Source organism: Lissotriton vulgaris, chromosome 11 (assembly GCF_964263255.1).
Source record: "Lissotriton vulgaris chromosome 11, aLisVul1.2, whole genome shotgun sequence".
NCBI classification, from domain to species: Eukaryota; Metazoa; Chordata; class Amphibia; order Caudata; family Salamandridae; genus Lissotriton; species Lissotriton vulgaris.
In genome coordinates, this window is record NC_141699.1 from 633,389,229 (window position 1) to 633,405,248 (window position 16,020).

Here is a 16,020-nt window from a genome sequence, read left to right on the forward strand (position 1 = left end):
CAAGCTGTTTAACATTCCTTCAGGACTAAGCCTGAAGGCTGCTCTCCACAGCTACCACTTGGATAGCTTTCTATGGTTATCTTTGACCTCTGAAATAACCATAAGGGTTGTTTGGGCGGGTGCAAGGTACCCACTTCAGGGCTCGAAAAAACAAAATAATGGTACTAGTCCTGCAGGACTATTACCTTAAAAAATTTCCTCGACCTACCTGCAACCTACTTGACCTCCGTCTGTGAAAGCGGAGCAAATTTGACAAGATAACAAGATTTAAAGGAATCTTTATTGCCCATTAACTTTGTGAGCAATCAAAATGCCTTTAAATCTTGTAATCTTGTCACATTTGCTCCATGTTCACAGACAGATGACAAAAGTTGGTTTGTTTTCCTACTTGCCAGAAACGGCGAGTAGGACCTAAAAACAGCTCGACCTTGTTAAATTTTGCTCGACTATGTGAGCGGTCGAGTGGAATTTTCGAGCCCTGCACTTTAATTAGTGGACAGCCTATACCAGGCCAACGTCTCACACCTTCTACTTAGCTCTCTTGGCTGAACTCTTCTTCTGCCCATTTCTGAATTCCGGGCCAGATGTATGAATATTTGTTCGCAGATTTCTGGTTGCAAATTGCGACCAGATTCTTTTTTACAACCAGTAAAGATTTAAAAGAACCAACCTAATTAGTAATTGGCCAGTTCTTATAAATCTGAATCATGATGGGTCACATTCTGACCCACCTCATGAATATTAATAAGATAGTTTGCAAATTGCAAGTCACTATGTTTGCACACCATTATTGAGATAGATGGTTGGCTGCTGGGGAAAGTAGACTCCCCATGTCTGTGATTGCCTTTTAATAAAGTAAACTTTTTTTATAAAAAATGCAACCAGTTTTCTGTAAAGGAATGGGGACTATGTTTTAAAAGAAGAGTTACATTTATTTCTGTTTAAGAGTTGGCAGCATTCAAGTGGACCAAGTACTGCCTACTCTTCAACCAACTTTATTTTTACATTCACAAGAGGAAGGGGTCCCAAAGGGGCAGCTTCCCTTTTGCAACCTTTGTTACATTGAAGTGTGGGTAAAATATTAATGTTCTCCGACCAGATTTTGGTCACAAAACATTGACACATTAGATACTGATTCTCGGTATTTGGGAAGGACGCCTGCAGCACACCCTTTACAGATACCAAGGGCCTCATTTATGAGAAATGACGCATAGCTGCGTGTAAGCAGCGATGCGTCACTTCTCAGTGCGCACTCCTTGCGACATACCTGATGCGTCATATTTACTGTATGACGCATCATGTCGCAAGGAGTTACAGATACGTCAGTATTTCTGACGTATCTGTATGGCGCAAAAGTGATGCATTGCTGGAGTGTGTCACAAAAGTGACGCAACTCCAGCAATGCGTCCTTTCCCATGGGGCAAGCCCCATGGGAAAGAGCCTGCATCAGTCGTACACCTGCTGTGAGGCAGGCGTAAGATTTTGACGCAACAGCGTCCTAGAAGTGACGCAATGAAATCTCATAGATTTCACTGCGTCACTTCTACGAGGCTTTTTGCGGGGGATTGCCCCCCCCTGCATACATTATACCTGGCACAGGTATAATGTAGCACGGGGATTACAAAGTGACGCATCTGCTTAGATGCGTCACTTTGTGAATAGTGCGCAACAGGAGGCATGTTTTACGCCACCGATGCGTCACAAAAAGTGACGCATCAGAAGCGCAAAACTGACGCAAGGCCTCATAAATGAGGCCCTAAATCACTATCCATTTGCAATACCATTTTAGGAGTCGGAAAACGTTTCTGACTCCTAAAAAGGGATTTGTACATAGGAAAAGGGGTTTTAACGCTTGCAAACGCTGCATTGGATCATTTGTGACCATTAAAATGTTCAGTACAATTGGTCCTTTGACTTCGCACCCTCCCTCATCCCAGTCTTATTAGTGCACTATCTTGTAGCACATTCAGAAATGGCCCTTGGGTACACGTAGTACTTTACAAATTGACCCACAAATGCAATAAATGAATGTAAATGCTGTAAACTTTACTTTATAACTTTTAAAGACTCCCTGTATAGGTGTTTTGCAAGGTGCAGCAGACTCCAAGCATGTATTTTTGCTGCAGGCAATGTTTATAGTAATGTCACGGAACTCGACTGTAAAAACGGGCCATGCAGACCATAAAATTGGCCCATAAACAATCAAAAACTTGGCCCACACACTGACCTATTAGACAACCTATCAATGCATTGACAACAGCACAAAAGTCACAGATTAGGTACTGGCGCATTAGAAAACAAATCTGATTAAAAGGGTACACTGGAAGAGCTTTATCCCTTGTACACATGGGACAATGAAAATTCGAAGACATCAGCACCCCAAACAAAGTTTAAAATGGCAGAATAGGTGGCTTATTGACACATTGACAGAAGGTAGAATCTAGGAGAACACATATTAATCTTCCTTGGACGTGTGTGGGCTAATTTCAACGTTGCTAGGCGACATTTGATGCTTTCATCTCAATGATATTTGCTAAAATAAGAATCAGGGAGAATAATAGTCAATAAGCGGTGATCTCTCGGGTCAAAGTGGCCGGCCTCTGCCATCTGCAGATTTCTTTCTGCTTTAATATCCCAACCCTGTTCCAAACCAAGTAAACAAAGCGGACACTGAGATTTGTCAAATGTGATTTTTTCTAAAACTTCCCCGACTGCTGCACAGAGATTGGTCAGTGAACTTTCAAATGTTGACATTTCTCAATGAGATTAAGAGAAAAGGAATCACTTCAAAGCACCGCTTTAAAGGCAACCACAAACACTGCGGCTCTTTTCGCCTATAAAGTAGGCACTCCTACCGGCATTGACCTCCAATTCAAGAGAAGTGTGGTAGGTTTAATTTTATTTTCACAACACTTAAATATAGTAGTGTGTTAGGATCTTAACTGTGGGCAAAATTATTTCCCTTTCTGGAACAATATAGCAGGATAAAACTTTGTCACATTTTGAGAAAATTATAATATGATTGTTTTTTCAGTTTGCTTTCAGAAAATTGGTGATTTAGCAACACATTCTTTCTCCACGATGGCATCATCAGCTCTACAGATCTCTGCTTTACTTTTGTCTTTACTGGGCTTCTGCATTATAATTTCTGCGACAATATCAAATAAATGGAAAATCTCGAGTACGGCAACAGCGGTCATTACAGCAAACTGGATTTTCGAAGGACTGTGGATGAATTGTGCTGCAACTGCTTTGGGATCTGTTCAATGCAAAAAGTTTGTTTCCATTTTCAGTTTACCACGTAAGTGTTTCTTCAGTTTTCCAGTCATATTAAAAAAATGCTTAGTTATGTACAGAAGAGTGCAGAATTGACAGACTTCTCAGTTTGTGAACTCCTTGTGTAAAATTCGCAAATTTCATGAAAAGTATTGGATTTTTTCCACTTTCAAAAAAACGCAAGGGAAAAAAATCAATACAAATAGATTTTGTAAGGGGGAAACTAAGCAAAGGAACGTTTTTATAATGTATTTTTCGGCAAGATATGTAAAATATTCTTAGAAAATGTTACCTTATCTTTGTCCAAACATAACAAGAATTGACTTTAGTAAGGAGGAATTTCCTTCACAAACAGGATAATTCTGTTTAAGGAGTAAACTTAAAAAATTAGCTACTCAGTTTCATAAAATTGCAATATTATGCAATTTATAGTAGTTATTGCTACAATGTGTTGCATTGTAGAACTGTAAACAGTCGTTACTGTTATACATTTGTTGTAAGTTAATGCTGTGTGTGCTGTGACTTTTATCACGGAGGGGGCACACCTTAGGGGTTTTACTAAAGTTGTTGTTCGGACTACTAATTTATGTGACTCTTCTAATGATGAGAACAGCTGAGATCAGTGTCAAGATATCTCTAACTTTTACCTTTTCGAAGTCCACCGGCACAGTTGTGTAACACTTTTTTTGTCAACAAAACTACTAAACAGATTTTCCACATACAATACAAAGGCACTTCCCTGAAAAAAGTTCTAGTTATGGTTATCTTCGTAAACCATGGCTTTCACACCTGCCATATAATCCATAACTAAAACCCTAAATGCAATAATTATGGCCTTGCAATATTTAGAACACTTAAAAGAGGACTTCACGCCATGGGCCATATTACTTAAAGTGCCCCGGGGTAGCATTGGGCGTCTGTGCCCGCTTTACTGCTCCCTGGGCACTTTGGTATTACAGAAGGTGCCGCATATGCTTGTGCAGCCCCTTCTGTAGTTTCAATAGTGATGGCGCACTTAAAGGGCCAACGCTATCTTCAAGGTGGTGTGCCCCATGCAAATGAGGGAATCCCTCTGCCTCTGCGCCCTCGTAGTATTACCAATGCGGGCGCAGAGCCAAAGATGCCTTCAGGAGGCACACTGACAGTGCGCCACCTAAAAGGTGGCACACTGTCAGTACACCTCCTGAGAGCAGACCTCTGCCAAGGGTAAAGGGGGTCCTATGAACCCCCAGACATCCCCTTTAAAAGTGGAGGTGGGTTTCCATCTGCACAACGAAACACTGAGCGGCTATAAAGCAGCTGCTCCGTATTTCACGTGAATGCGCTGCCCCCAGTGCGGCATGAGTTTGTGGCTGCCATGGGGGCAGCGGAGTCCCCATTTTCCTTCATTACGGCGTGCACACTTTTTTAGGTTTAACTTTGTTTTTATTGGCATTTGCATCAAAAAAAGGGGTACAAACATTTCCAATGATGACATACATAAGGCACGTGCACGTCAATTCTGAAATAGGTCCCATCCTGTTAGCAATGACCCTTTAACAACATAAGAGCCGCAAGACCCCTCCTTCGCTGCCTTAGTAGCTGCTGTGAAAACAGCCGGATGTTGAGGATTGGTGATATAATGCCTTTTAACTAAATAAAAGAAGAAACAGCCCCCCCTCCCCTTTCCCCAACTCCCCCTTCCTCCCCCGAAGTGGTGTGTCCTCCTGGTGTACCAAGGTGCTTTTTGTTGAAAGGGAAAGTCATGGGGTAATCTCCGCATGTTGTGGTGTGGGAGTCAAGCTTGTGAGCCAGGGAAGGTGAAGATATTTAGGGCATGTGATCTCATTCATCTCCATTGACAGAAGATAAAGCAGTGGCTGCCAGGTATCTGTGAAGCTGGCCATAGCGTTAGATAAGGAGGCCTGTATGTGTTCCATTCCTATAATATACCATAGTTTATGTAGCCACCCCAGCCGTGTCGGGCTCGTAGGTAAGCCCCAGTGTGATAGGATGTTCTGAGTAGCGGCTCCTAAAGCTATCCCCATTAATGTGCCTCGTCTAGACCTAAGTGGGAATATTATGGGGTTGGGCAGCCCCAAAATCACGTATGCAGGGAGACGCGGTATCTCAGTATCGAATTGGCGGTCGATATCATCCAAAATCTCCTTCCAGTAGTTCTGTAGATCCCCGCAGTCCCATAGTATATGTACCAGAGTGCCATTCTCCCCACAGCTGCGCCAGTACAGCAGACTACGTGCTGGATTCCCCTTGTGCAAGCGGGCCGGAGTCAGATGCCAATACATGGCCACCTTAACTGCTGCCTCCTTTCTAGCTATGTTACGCGCTTTGTGATTCGCGCGATAATAGATGTCCGCCCACTCTTTACCCGTTAGTTCTCTCCCTAGCTCTCTCTCCCATCTCCGCTGACCTGCAGCTGGCTCTGTGGGGGCCCCACCTCTAAGCATGTCATAAATGTCAGAAATCATCGCTTTGTCAGTATTCTTGGTGTATAACCACTTCTCGAACTTAGTTAGTTTCCTGGCTACGTTAGGGCGAACTTCAGTGTGGAGGAGCCAGTGTCTGAGTTGGAAGTTGCGAAACTGCTCTGTGACCGGAAGCCCATAGTCACTCTTGAGGTACTGGAAGGGGATGATGCCTTCAAGGTCAAAGAAATGGCCCGCTGACCGGCAATCGGATGCCCTCCAGACAGAAGCCCAGAAGCGATCTTGTGGCTCTAAAACCTTTGATAGGGCGGTTGTGAGGAATGTCTCCTGGCCCGCGTTCAGAATGTATACAGTTCTAATCGTTAGAGCTAGGCCTTTAATCCAAAAGCGGTATACCAGTAGCCACCCTTTGATTTCCGCTATCTTGTCTTCCAACGACTCTCTAAACTTCCTCGCCACAAGGATTGCTACCCCCACCTTCTTATCTTTTGTGGAAGAAAAATATTGATAGGGGAATGCCCTGGACTTCTATCTATGCCAATCTCGTGTTTGCAAGTGCGTTTCCTGCAGCATACAAATATCTGCGCTTGCGTTCTCTAGGTAGGATAATATGGAGCGCCTCTTATTGGGGCTATTCAGGCCTTTAACGTTAAGTTTGAGGATAGTTAGTTCAGAACCTCGCATGGTTGGGATAGGTGAACAGCGCGCTCCCAAGCTCGCGTTGCTGGCTGGTGAAGTAGTACCCGGCCCCCTCCTGTGGTGGTGGTGTTGGTTCCTGAAATCTCAACCTGTGGATCTCAAAGGCCCGCATGAGCACACCAGTTCCCCTCCCTAACCTCAACTACCAAAACAGTCTCCCCATATAGCCCAGTGCACACCATATACAGTAGTGTGTTCTATGGGTGAAGTAAGTCAGTACAGGGCATCTTGTGGCGTGGGCGATGCAGCAAGACCTCCCCCAAACCCCCGCCCCTCCAGCCCCGTCCTCTCAGGAAAATGCAGAGTTCCCCGAGCTCTCTCATAAATCTTCTTGGGGGGGTGTGTCAGTGGTTTGTTTCTTCAATTAGGTGGTGAAGCTTTAACTGCGCAAGGTCTGATGGATAGATATTTTTTGGAAGTCTAAGACTAAGATTTGCTACTAGGGGAACCCAAAACAGCCACCAACCCGTGCTGTTGATTCACAATTGCTCACAATTGCTAAAGTCTAAAGTTTTTAATCGGATCCCCTGAGCATTAACCCAATACAAATATCCTTATATATCAATAAAGTTTTTTCAGTAATAATGCACAAATAAGTCTTCCATAGAGTCCAAATTCAATTCGTAGTTTTTATTTCCATATTCTTCGGATTTCACAAAGAAGAATTGTTATAGCACAGGTCCCATCTCCTATAATACAGCCGTTACCACTGCAAAAACAGCCAACACGCGTGTTTTGTCAATGGAATATTATTCCCAAAAGACTTCATCAGGTCTCAAACAACTCTTTATAATTTTCCCCTATATTTCTTAATATTTCAAACCCCAAATGTATTCCGGCATAATCGAGCAAAAATATTTCTGTTAATCAAGCTCAAACTAGTCCAATTTCCACGAAGCCTATATTCCTCTCCTGGATGCAATTCCCCGTATTTCCATATGGCAAAAACCCCCAGTGAGTACGCTTGGAGCATATTGGCAACACGTCAAGAAAATACGCTCCGAGCGTACTTGCGGGGAGTTTGTGCCATATGGAAATACAGGCAATTGGTGAGGGACTCCCATCAGCACTTAAGATACTGCCCACGCTATGAACACCATCCACTCCGGCTCTCCTTCCGACCCATGCCCTCACCACATCTTCAACAAAGCCGACACCATCATTGCTCCCCACGTACGGAACGTCATAAACAACTCCATCACGTCCACCACCTTCACAGAGAGCTGGAAACACGCAGAGATCAACGCCCTACTGAAGAAACCCACAGCGGACCCTAAAGACCTCAAAAACTTCCGCCCCATCTCTCTTCTTCCCTTCCCTGCAAAAGTTATCGAGAAGATCGTCAATAAACAGCTGACCGCATTCCTCGAGGCCAATGGTTCCCTCGACCCATCCCAGTCCGATTTCAAGCCATCCACAGCACCGAGACCGCCCTCATCGCAGCCACCTACGACATCAGGACCCAGCTTGACAACTGGGAAACAACTGCCCTCATCCTCCAAGACCTCTCAGCCGTCTTCAATACAGTCTGCCATCGTACCCTAATAACCCGCCTCCACAACGCCGGGATCCAAGGTAAAGCCCTGGACTGGATCACCTTGTTCCTCTCCGACAGAACCCAGAGAGTCCGCCTCCGTCCCATCCGCTCCGCGGCCACCGAGATCATCTGCGGCATACCCCAAGGCTCATCGCTCAGCCCAACCCTCTTCAATATCTACATGAGCCCCCTCGCAACCATCGCACGCAAACACAACCTCAACATCATCTCATACACCAACAACACCCAGCTGATACTCTCCCTCACCAAAGACCCAGCCACCGCCAAACTCAACCTCCAGGAAGGAATGAAAAACGTCACTGAATGGATGAAACTCAGCCGTCTGAAACTGAACTCAGAGAAGACGGAGGTCCTCATCCTCGGACCATCCCCATCCGCGTGGGACGACTCCAGGTGGCCCACAGAACTGGGCACCGCACCGACACCCACTGACCACGCACACAACCTGGGATTCATCCTGGACTCCTCTCTCACGATGACCAAGCAAGTCAAGGCCATCTCATCATCATGCTTCAACACCCTGTGCATGCTCAGTAAGATCTTCCGGTGGATTCCTACCGGAACTAGAAAGACGGTCACCAGGGCCTCGTCACCATCCGACTAGACTACGGGTATGCCCTATACGCAGGAACCACAGTCAAACTTCGGAAAAGACTCCAACGCATACAGAACGCATCCGCATGACTCATCATCAACATCCTCCACCACAGCCACATATCAGCCCACCTGAGAGACCTGCACGGGCCCCCCATCAACAAAAGAATCACGTTCAGGCTCCTCACCCACGCACACAAAGCGCTCCACGACATAGGTCGCGAATACCTCAACAACCTCCTCATGTTCTACACTCCAACACGCAAACTCCGCTCCGCCAGCCTCCCCCTCGCCCTCGCCACCATCCCACGGATCCGCAGAACCACCGCCGGAGGAAGATCATTCTCCTACCTGGTGGCCAAGACGTGGAACTCCCTCCCCGCCCACCTACGACTGACCCAGGACCACCTCACATTCAGGAAACACCTCAAGACCTGGCTCTTCAAGCAGTAGCAGCACTCCCCCCTCCCCCAGCGCCTTGAGACCACTACGGGTGAGTAGCGCGCTCTACAAATGTATTGATTGATTGATTGATTGGGTAGTCCGGAAGGAAGGCCAGTATGTCCAGTGGTGGTGCATTTGCTCACTGTCACAAGCCCACCCTGTGAGCTCCATCAATGCGGATCTCCTTCTCCGGGGGCTCTGCCAGAATGGCTCCGAACAGTAACTGCAGAAAAGCGGTGATGTCAGTTCCTTCTGCGTCCGATGGCACCCCTGAACTCAAATGTTATTCCACCGAGAGTGGTTCTCGAGGTCCTTGGCATGAGCCTGCAGGTCAAGCTGTTGGTCTTTCAGGCAGATCACCTCCTGCTGTAGTTGCGTTCCTTCCTCCTCTTTGGCCCGCTCCTGATCCTCGATTACGCCCATTCTGTCGCCGAGGGTATCTACCTCCCTCCGGAGTTCATGCACCTCTCCCGCCACTTCACTTTTCAGGGTGTGAAAGTCTTTGCAAAGTGTATTAAAGAGTGTTTCTAGAAAGGATTTGGTTATAGGGGTGAATTCATCATCGTGTCCCGCGCTGGCCTGGGGGCGTTTTGGTGTGCATCTCCTTTAGCCTGCGCTCTTTCGGTCCCCTTTGATTGGACGTAACGACTCCAGGGTCAGCAGAGCACTTGGGGGCCTGTCGGAGCGCAGCTCGGCGCCAACCAGATGGCGGCAATGTCGCGGCCGGGTGGGGCGAGTTCCTGGGAGATTGCAACAGTTGCCCAAATATAGGTCCTGGACTCCTATCGCTGTAGCTGGACCTCAACCGGCAGTGCAAACCTCCGCCGGGCCACCAACCACAAGGTAAGGCCGGGACCCCCTTATTCCTCAGTGCTGGGCCCCCACTTAGGGCCAAGTGCCACTCTCAGCGGCAGGACAGGAGGTTTCCGCTGCTTTGCAAGGGCCTCCAAGCCAGGCAGCGCTGTATCCGGCTAAGGCGATGTGAAGGGCAGTGCTCAACCTGGTGTCCAAAGCTAAGTCGGGCGCCTATCAGCTCGTTCGTATCCCTGCTTTCTCCCAAGACACCAGCTGGAGAATATTGTCATCATCCCGGCACTTGATTCCGCTGCTCTGATCTGGGCCCAAGTCAAAGCCCTGAGAGATGGCACCCCAATGCGGTCCTGGGGGTCCCCTGAAGCTGCGCCGCTGTGCTCGAGCACTATAAAAGGCTAGCTGGGGCAGCAAGCTCCTAGCCTATCACCAATCGCTGCTGGCAATCAAGTCCCTTTTCTCTGTGCGCCGGGTCCCATCTGCGTGCTCAGGCGTTGCCTGCCGCTGCCCGCACCAAGGTGTCAGGCTTATGTTTGTTGGTCGGTACAAAAGGGGGTGGTGATGGAAGGAGCATCTGAATCAATCAAACACTCACACCCAGTCAAAAGAGCTGGGTTTAATCCATCACCGTTCTTTAGCCCACTCTGCCACCCCAGTTCAGACATGGCTATATGCAAATCAGTCTGACCCTGTGCCTCATGGGAACAGTCCAGCCCGAACTGCCAAGCCATGTCTTCCCTGGACCGGAAACAAGCTTCCGAGGACCGGTTTCTGGCATTCCAGCCATCTTCAGCCCGGCTTGCTTGAATCCAGTGGCAAAGTGAGCAAGGGACTCACGTCTGAGCATACCCTGCCACACTTATGGCAGCCAAAAGCGGTACAAAAGGGGGTGGTGATGGACGGAGCATCTGAATCAATCAAACACTCACATCCAGTCAAAAGATCTTGGTTTAATCCATCACCGTTCTTTAGCCCACTCTGCCACCCCAGTTCAGACATGGCTACATGCAAATCAGTCTGACCCTGTGCCTCATGGGAACAGTCCAGCCCGAACTGCCAAGCCATGTCTTCCCTGGACCGGAAACAAGCTTCCGAGGACCGGTTTCTGGCATTCCAGCCATCTTCAGCCCAGCTTGCTTGAATCCAGTGGCAAAGTGAGCAAGGGGCTCACGTCTGAGCATACCCTGCCACACTTATGGCGGCCAAAAGTGGTACAAAAGGGGGTGGTGATGGACGGAGCATCTGAATCAATCAAACACTCAGACCCAGTCAAAGATCTGGGTTTAATCCATCACCATTCTTTAGCCCACTCTGCCACCCCAATTCAAACATGGCTATATGCAAATCAGTCTGACCCTGTGCCTCAGGGGAAGTATGTTTGTTGGTCGGTCTCTTCCACATCTATATTTGCCTCCTCCCTACGGGATATCCCGGGGAGGCCGGTGGCTGGTGACCAAAATGGTGCCCCCTCCTCTCCGAGGCACCAGCCGACTCACCCTGACCGAACCTTCTCACTGCACTGCACTGTGCCTCCCCGTCTCGCCCCCAGGTGCGCCAGGCCGCCACCTCTCACCACCTTCAGGCCTTTCACGTGTAATAGCACCCTAGGCACCGCGCACACTCATGTATCCCAGTCCATTCTCTTGGGGCCACAATCGAAATGGGGAGGCCGTGTGATGGATCCCCACCGGGTGTTGGTCCCCGCTTACCGCTACCTTCTTCAATCTGGCGGGACGTCGTGAGCCTCGACGTCCCTCCATCCAGCAGGGCTATGTGGTCTAGGTCCTCAGTAGTCACAGGAATCCCCAGGTCGGGTGCAGTTGCAAATCCAGAAAACCAGTCTATCGTCTCCGGCCTGTACCCTCTGCCGCACACCGCCTCTCCGCTCAGCCCTCAGGGATCGTAGGTCCCAGCTACTCGCCGTGTCCTCAACGTCTCTTGCACTGAGGCGCCGTGGACCCCCGATCTCAGTAGAAGCCTCTCTCGGGTCCCGACAGCGCATCGCTAGACAGCCGCTCCCCTCCGACGCCATTCAATGTACGTGCGGTGCTGCCCTCTGCACCCACCGGCAGTGCTGGTACCAGGCTCCAATAGCGCGGATGTAGTAGCTGTGCACTGAAGTCATTCCGTGTCCAGCCATCATTTTGTCTTCAGCTCTGGTTCAATCACCGCTCCCGGGGCCTGCGGGGGTGGTCTGCCAAAAGCTCTGAGCTTGCTATTTCAGGAGAATGTGTGCCTGCCTGGAGGCAGTGTTCGTCTGGTATTTAGCCAGTTCTTCAAACAGCGGCCTCTGTGGCAGCAGCGGAGCCGCCATGCTGGAGTTGTGTCGCCTGCTCTCGGCAGCGCAGGCGTGAACAACTTCACACGAAAGTGCGTCAGAAAGAGATTTGGAATGGCGGACTGGGAAGGACAGGAGAAAGAGAAGTAGACTACTACCGTCATTGTCAGTTCGGGGCTGGAGGTACATGCCATGCAATGAGTTCGAGGAGGGTCACTCTGGCTCTTTTCTTGCACCGTTCCGTGAGGGCGTGTCTCTGTTTCTTTGCTGCCGCCAAGAAGACGGCACAATCCTTAGGAACTCTGTGCAGGCGCTGACGTGTTTAGCCTTTTACTCGACCTGAAATGTGCAGCAGACCCAATTGACTGACGGGAAGGGGTGCGAACAGTCGCTCACTTAAACCAGTGCCCTTTCTATGATAATGTTAGAAGCGTCCAGTATAAATTTTTGGGAGATTAGGAGTTGTACGGGTGTCCGCCATCTTAGATTAGGCAGCCGCCTCCTCCGTCCTCCTGGCACCACAGGTATTCTCTCTCCGGGGTCCTCCCGCAGCTGCTGCCTACCGCGCCATGAAACGACTCACACTGCTGGGCGCCCATTTCTGTTGTCGCTGCCCTTTGCATCTCACACTTCGTAGGGCGCTTTTGTCTGAAACCACTTCAATATTGGTCCACCTTCCCTTCACGGCGTGTGGCTCTCTGTGTGTGTGTGTGGCTCTGTGTGTGTGTGTGTGTGGCTCGTCTGCAGTGCTTGATCAATGTCCAGTGCTGTGTAACCCTCCCCTCCTCCCCCCTCTCCCCCATCTCCATCTCTGCCCCCTACGGTGTGCTCAGGTCGGAACAGTGCTGACGGTGAAAGACGCCCACTCCCTGTGGTACATTGCGTCCTCTGTGCTGCACAATTTAATCAGGTGCTGAAGCCTCCCTCCTCCGACGCTCCATGGATCTTCTGTGACCCCCCTCATGAGCCCACCCACTAAGGAAATGGCGCATTTGGGAGCCATCGATCCCCCGCTCTCTGGCGTGACTGATAGATCTGTGGACCTCAGATCCCGCCTTGAAACTGGAAACTGAAGCACTTGTAATTATTTTCCCCACTGTTTGTTTTAATTAATGTTGAGCCTCAGCGTGGTCTCACTCTCGGCAGCACGTGCTGCGCCAGTAGGAGGGGGAGGTGGGATGGGGAGGTGTGGAGGCGGCCAGCAGACCTCAGTGGTGTAGCCTCACAGAGGCCGGACCATCGTCTCTGGGCACTGCAAGGCCACCCTGTGCTCAGTCTCTGCCCCAGTGCTGTCCAAAATCGGTTCCAGTTCTACATCTGCCCTGAAATCAGTAAACCTATTGTTTGACGCATTTAATATTATGTAGGTACTGTCATTACAAGATGTTGACATCACAGTACGTAGCCCAGGGAGGGACACTTCTAGTAAATGAAGTAAAGGACATCACAATACCCTTCCCTCCTTGTGATCGGTTTTCTGTGCCTCTGTTCCCTGCTTGTGATCGGTTTTCTGTGCCTCTGTTCCCTGCTTGTCATCGGTTTTTTGTGCCTCGGTTTTCTTTGCCTCTGTTCCCTCCTTGTGATCGGACTTTCGTGACTCTGTTCCCTCCTTGTGATCGGATTTTCATGCCTCTGTTCCCTCCTTGTGATCAGATTTTCGTGCCTCTGTTCCCTCCTTGTGATCGGTTTTCTGGGCCTCTGTTCCCTCCTTGTGATCGGTTTTCTGGGCCTCTGTTCCCTGCTTGTGATCAGTTTTCTGTGCCTCTGTTCCCTCCTTGTGATCGGGTTTTCTGTGCCTCTGTTCCCTCCTTGTGATCGGGTTTTCTGTGCCTCTGTTACCTCCTTGTGATCGGGTTTTCTGTGTCTCTGTTCCCTCCTGGTGGTCGCATTTTCTGTGCCTCTGTTCCCTCCTTGTGATTGGATTTTCTTGCCTCTGTTCCCTCCTTGTGATCGGATTTTCGTGCCTCTGTTCCCTCCTTGTGATCGATTTTCGTGCCTCTGTTCCCTCCTTGTGATCGGTTTTTCGTGCCTCTGTTCCCTCCTTGTGATCGGTTTTCTGGGCTTCTGTTCCCTCCTTGTGAGCAGTTTTCTGTGGCTCTGTCTGTATGTGTGTGTGTGTGGCTCTGTCTGTGTGTGTGTGTGGCTCTGTGTATGTGTGTGTGGCTCTGTCTGTGTGTGTGTGGCTCTCTCTGTGTCTGTGTGGCTCTGTGTGTGTGTGTGTGTGTGTGTGGCTCTGTGTGTGTGTGTGTGTCTCTCTATGTGTGTGTGTGTGGCTGTGTGTGTGTGTGTGTGTGTGGCTGCGTGTGTGTGTGTGGCTCTGTGTGTGTGTGTGGCTCTGTGTGTGTGTGTGGCTCTGTGTCTGTTTGTGGCTCTCTGTGTGGCTCTGTGTGTTTGTGTGTGTGGCTCTCTGTGTGGCTGTGTGTGTGTGTGTGGCTCTGTGTTCGCTGATACTCTCTACTACTCTCTAATGCTCACCTATTGCCATTATAAATGACAATACCATTTATTTATGTTTTTTAAAAAAAAGAAAAAAATGCCATTTGCAATGCCAATAGCTCTAACTTTAACAAAGCTGAAATCATTGCATTGTAAATGCTTGTTAAAGGTGCGATCAGTGCAATGAAAGAAAATGCACCGCATGTGTAATGTAGCCCCATATCTTTAATTACAACGCAAACTGCATCCATAGTCACATCATTCATGATGTAAATCGTAAGGTAATATGTCATGTCACAAGTGAATGAATGCCTATAAAATGTAGAATACACAATCTCCGCCCTTATTGTTGGTAATGTTATTCAAGCGTAAGTGACTTTACAAGGGAAAGTTCACCTTTTGAGAACCAAGTGCTCTGTTAATAAATCCATTTGACCGTGTATATTAAACTTGCAAGCACAAATGGCTTTGTGAATCTAAAAGTGCTCATGGTAGTCCTTACTAGTCTTAGGCATCTCAATTTTTAGTTACCCTCACTTCGTAGTAGGGTTTAATCACTCATATATTGACTGGGATATTTGTATAGTATATGCTGTTATGGTGGTGCTTGGGAAACTTTTGAAATGTGATCCAAGCAATAAATCTTCCAGGCAGCAGCTTATTTCTGCAGCTGAGCAACTTTCTCAAACTGCCCTTTCTCATGTTTTGCTTCTCGGTCCCTGCAAAGTATGTTGAAAACTTCCATATTTAAGTAGACGACTGATATTTAATGCATCAGTGTAGTATGATTCAAACACCCACTGTCCATAGGACTGCAAATACAACAAAATCAAGTGCCTTGCAGACATTAGTGACAGTTTATATTTTTTTTATACAATAATGCTGTAACTGTTGCTATGAAAGTGAGACCGCCACAGTGCTTTAACCATATGAAAGGATAGCTATAGTACAAAGTGTTCGAGACATACAAACAAACCTACCTCGCAGTTCACCCTCATTTTCAGGGCGTTACCCCACATTTTCAGCCTTTATTATGTAATATCTGCATAAATCACTATGAAGGAGTAGGTTGGGTCCTAAGTGGTAGAACATTAGTGAGATCTACTTGCCCTATACAGCCATATTGTTTTCATGTTCATGCTACTGCAATTTAACTGCTGTTGGTAGTCACATGCTAACACGGAAAAGGGTTTTATCCTGGTACTGTGAGAGAAGAGAAACCAGATCTTAAAGGGCAGACAAGGCTGCAGGTATTGATGGAGAAGACGGGTCTTAATGAGCCTAGCAAAATTAAAAAGGTTATTTAATTCACAGACTGAGGAAGAAAAAGCCGCCCAAAGAGTCACAGCAGTTGCAGAAAAAGCCAAACCACATAATCGTTTTCTGGTGCAGGCGGGAAGCTTCAGGATCCCCTGGACTGTGAAGCTCAAAGAATGTAGAGGAGAATATTAAAAAACTCATTCTTTCAAAATAGATGGGACAGCAATGTACACAATGGT

General features: G+C 48.1%; 1 protein-coding gene across 1 annotated transcript in view; it reads left to right on the forward strand.

Annotated features, from left to right (window-relative positions):
• Positions 1-2,775: 2,775 nt before the first annotated feature.
• LOC147683268 (claudin-15-like) overlaps positions 2,776-16,020 on the forward strand; it is a 219,205-nt gene continuing 205,960 nt past the window's right edge. Inside the window, exons 1-2 of the mRNA XM_086943728.1 lie at positions 2,776-2,886; positions 3,035-3,301. Of these exons, the coding sequence (XP_086799854.1) occupies positions 3,082-3,301 (220 nt within the window). The 5' untranslated portion in view covers positions 2,776-2,886; positions 3,035-3,081. The remainder of the gene's footprint in view (positions 2,887-3,034; positions 3,302-16,020) is intronic.